Source organism: Poecilia latipinna, unplaced genomic scaffold, assembly GCF_001443285.1.
Source record: "Poecilia latipinna isolate Pla-1442-1.1 unplaced genomic scaffold, P_latipinna-1.0 Scaffold56, whole genome shotgun sequence".
In the NCBI taxonomy this organism is placed as follows: Eukaryota; Metazoa; Chordata; class Actinopteri; order Cyprinodontiformes; family Poeciliidae; genus Poecilia; species Poecilia latipinna.
In genome coordinates this window covers 116325-120718 of record NW_015112672.1, presented here as the reverse complement: position 1 = coordinate 120718, position 4394 = coordinate 116325, and the positions used below count along the sequence as shown (strand labels likewise).

Here is a 4394-nt window from a genome sequence, read left to right as displayed (position 1 = left end):
TGACTTTTACTTGAGTACATTTTTGACTGTGTATTTGTACTTTTACTTAAGTACTTTTTTTGAGTACTTTCTCCACCACTGTTTATTTTATTAACTATATATTTTTTTAATTACTTGTCTAACTGTGCTGCTCTTTTTTTTTATTTCTCTTTTTGGGGTGAAGTAGTTTTCTATTCACATTAAGAGCTGCGGTTCTCACATTAATGGCTCCCTTTGGGGGGTCCGGTCCTTCAGCCGTCCCCTCCACCCATTAAAATGCATGAAATTATTTGACACTCTGAAGTGCGATGCATCGCCGTCTCACAGAAAGTAACCCACCGTCCACACAGGGATCTCTGTTCCCTACTCGTTGTACATGCATAAACACAATTGAAAGCTTGCTCAGGTCACAACTGATAGATGTTTTATATTTTATTGTATGGATAATTGGGTGCTCCTATGTTTAATGCCACCCTGGGGAACAGCACCTATTGGGCCGTATCAATAACAATGAATTAGATCCAAACAATCCGTTGCTGTTTTGTTATCATGCACCATGATGCTGCATCTTAATAAATTGTGCAGCTCTGCTCCTGGCTATGCTTTTCTTTGTTACAGCTTAGGTATACAAATCAGTGGCAAAAGTGCAAAGTGCAATGGGACGATGGTGGCAACGGTTGCCTTGCAGTTGGCGGGTTGCTGGTTTGATCCCCGCTTCACCCGTCTTTGCTGTTGTGTCCTTGGGAATCTTAGTGTATGTAAAGGTATAAATTTGTAGAAAGTACTAAAATAATTTCTTTTTTTTCTGCCATTTAGCAAATAGAAATATTAGCTATCCTAACTGAGCTAATACAGGAAAACTTTAGTCTGAACTAATGTCCGACAGAGAAGACGGACATTTATGACGTGTATGTAAGTAACTGGATTCTGCCGTGTACGTCAAGGCAATTAGGACCTTCAATGTCTACCGATAAATTAAATAAAGTGTAATAATTAGCTAAATATATACAATTGCTTGGACTCGTCTTGCGTGATCACAAAATTCTTCAATGGTCACACACTTGACATCCCTTCATGAACAACTTGGCGCGCGTTCTACATAAAGATTATGTGACTATGCCTCATAAATAATAGAAACCACACAAAAAGGTTAATGCGTTTCTTTTTCTTCTAGGAGAGCGATCTGCTGACATTTAACATATCAGCTCATCACTCCTGGTGGAGCGAGCACGGTCCCGGCTGTGTGAGGAGAGAGATGCCACAGGCCCCCGGAGTCCGCACCACAGAGAGCCACTCCTACATCTCTGTCATGGGCTGCTTCATGGACTACCAGTACATCGAGGTCATGCACAGCAGCGTGCAGATCCTTGTTGCTGTGAGTACGGTAGCCCTGCAGAACAGCACAAACACTCATGGGAGTACACCAAGGACATGGCTCCGTGTTATTGGATCGTGTCACATGCAGATGGATTTATGAGCATAAAAGGCGAACATAATAGAACGGGTGGGGATGGTTTTCCAACGAGTTCTCTGGAAAGGACACAAACCTTTAAAACTTCTCTGGTGTTTTGTCTCTACCAGCCTTCCTTCCTGTGCTCAGTAAATGGGAAAATGAACAGTTGTTATGTCTGGCTCACGCTCAGACCTGCCAACAGCTAACAGGTTTTTGCCAACAATGGAAAGGCTGTTATTGTCCTCGATTTACATCCCACTGTCAATACAACAGAAGCCCTCATCCTGCCAACATTTTTTTTTTTATCTGCACCCACCCATGTGCATGTATGTTACAACTAGACTCATCCTTATTGGTGCCAAAGCACTTTCCGTTAGCAGAACTCAGATTGCTTTAGTTTTAGAGACAGAGATGTAAATGTCGTCGCCATATAATTGCACAAGATGGCAAAAGAAAAAAAAAAAGACAGACATCAGCTGGTTTTGGTGTGAAGTTGGTTTTTACTCTTCCCATGTAATCTTGGTGTAATTTAAGCTTTAGAGACCAATGGGAAGGTCTACTGGGAGAGGCACCAAATAATAAAAATCACTGAATGGTATCCTTCATTCCATCATTCCCATGAAGGAAAAGCCTCATTAACTGTTTAGCTTACTGGCTTTGAACTTGTTTATTTCCACTCTTGGACTACAAGCCTTGCTTCTGAGGGGATGGCTGCAACATTTAGCTGCTGACTCACAGGTTATTGTTGAGCCAAGCAATCACCTCAAACTTGAGGAGGGCTCATACTGGGAAGAGGAGGCAAATTGGGACTGTAGTCCCTCAGTGTGTTGTGTTATTTTCCTGGTTTGCCAATTTCCGAAACAAGTCAAATATAAATTTAATGTGTTCATTTAATCATTAAGGTTTTAGTTTGTCATTTGTTTCGTCAGACTGAAAAACGAATGGCGCATTCTGTTTGTTCTCAGAAATCAGATTTCCCAGTTTCCACTATGTGAATTCTAAAATACATCATTAAGTGGTTTTGCTAATAGCAGTTAGCATCAAAACAATTAGGAAAGCTCAATAATGGATTTAGCTCAACTGATGAATGTGACATCATTCCCAAATCCTACGACAAATCAAACGCTCCGATAAATCACCAGCAGATTGTCAGACAAAAGAAGTCTGTTATTTGTACAACTGAATAGCTGGGAAATAGATTGTAAATTGATATCCTTTATAGATCCACGGCAGCATGACATAACAAGCCCCTGCTTTACTCTCTGAATCCGTCTGCTTGGCAAAATGGCTCTGTTACATTAAATAAAGGATCAAACAAACAGAAAACAGCGGAGAGTGTAAACAGCGCATCAAAACTCCTTGATGCCTTTGTGTATGTGGGTGCACAATAAGACTCAGTAAAAAGTTAGGCTTTCACTTTTACTTATATCGTAGTCAAAACATGTCAACTACTCTGGCGGACAGTTAATCAGTGGAGAGATGTCAGTAATTCAGAAGCCTTTCAGAACTCCGCTGGATATATAGAGCGCTTTTTACCGAAGTCATACGTGAATCTGTTTTTTCAACTAAGATTTCTTCTCCAAAAAGCCTTACTTTATATCAGTTGTGCTCATGAGAGTTTAGTCCATCTTATTAAAGCTGGTTGAGTTAGCTGGTCATAAAATGTGTTGTTTTTCTCTCCATCTGTGGATTACGACTTTCACTGAGGAACACTGGTCCCAAAGCCTTCAGAGGCACATAGGGGAACACCTTGATGCCTCTTGCCAGTCAATGAAGGTCATTTGGTACCTTTGACACACACTGAGGTATGCAGTGTATTGGATAGTCAAGCTGTTAGACAGTCAAACAGGTTTAAAAAGGGATTAATGCTTTAGAACATCGGCTCCAACCAAACGCAGCCTGTGTGTTTTTTTAGATAGAAAATTTATCTGTTTTACTTTTTTACCTCTGTCTCAAACAGCTAGTGCACCCTTTCTTGGTAGATCACACAACAACAGGTCAGGAGACTTGACTTGATTGGGTGGCGGTTGCTGAAAAATACCATATCTTCATTTGGTTTGATTCGCCGTCACACCACGCTGTTCTTTGAAGGGTTTCAGAAGCATCCAGTCACAACAGCCGTTTGTTTGCAGCACCATCCCATAATGCTGCTGCATAGCCTTCCTGTTGTCTTTAAAGCTCTGTGTTGCTCCTCCGTTTTGCGCCTGCTTTATCCTCTCCCTGCCTGGGCGACACAGACCTACATTTAGTTAACATACAAATGTTCAGGCTCCGTGCATTTGACTGCAGAGGAACCTGGGGGACCTCAGGAACTGATGCAGACGCTGAACAGTCACAGGTCTCAGCTCTGTAGAATATGCAAATATTCCACATTTTATTTTTAAGTGAACTAGCTGGTTGTTTTGTTCCCATGGAGTAAGAGAAGGCATCAGAAAGTCACAACAGAACATATTAGGATAAGAATCGGAAGAAAAAGGGAGTTGTTCCTTTTGATCTTTCAGGGTCACATGGAAAGGCCATAAAATATTTAGTTTGGACTCCAAGGAGTTTGTTTCATTAGGCTGAAAAATGTGAATACGTTAGCCAGCAATGGTGGGAGTTTTGTCATCCGTCTGCTCCAGGTTTACAGTCCAGAAGAAAGAGACTCCGACCTGAAGCCTTGAATTCAGTCAAGTCAGAGCTGTGTTGTTGCTTTGTCGTGCCGCGGGCAAACGCTCAGGCAAAGGAGCTTCATAATCTAGAAGGATGAGCATGAAGTAGAAGCATCGTTTTCTAACTTAGATACTGAATTATTTATCACAGAAGGGAATATTTTCCTCCATCTCTGCTTTTATTTTTTTGTTGCTTTTACTGAATCCAAACACATACACACGCACGCAAAAAAGAAAAAAAAAAAAAAAAAAAAAAAAAACCTTCCCCCAACCATGGTTCTCTTTTTTTAAAACCAAAAAAAAAAACAGCT

The 4394-nt window shown here is 40.9% G+C and overlaps 1 protein-coding gene across 3 annotated transcripts in view; it reads left to right on the top strand.

The window, feature by feature from the left end:
• The window catches only part of nkain4 (sodium/potassium transporting ATPase interacting 4), a 63024-nt gene that overhangs the window by 32871 nt on the left and 25759 nt on the right, over positions 1 to 4394 (top strand). For all 3 annotated transcript variants that reach the window (XM_015054366.1, XM_015054383.1, XM_015054376.1), the window contains exon 4: positions 1154 to 1354. In XM_015054366.1, the coding sequence (XP_014909852.1) occupies positions 1154 to 1354 (201 nt within the window). The remainder of the gene's footprint in view (positions 1 to 1153; positions 1355 to 4394) is intronic.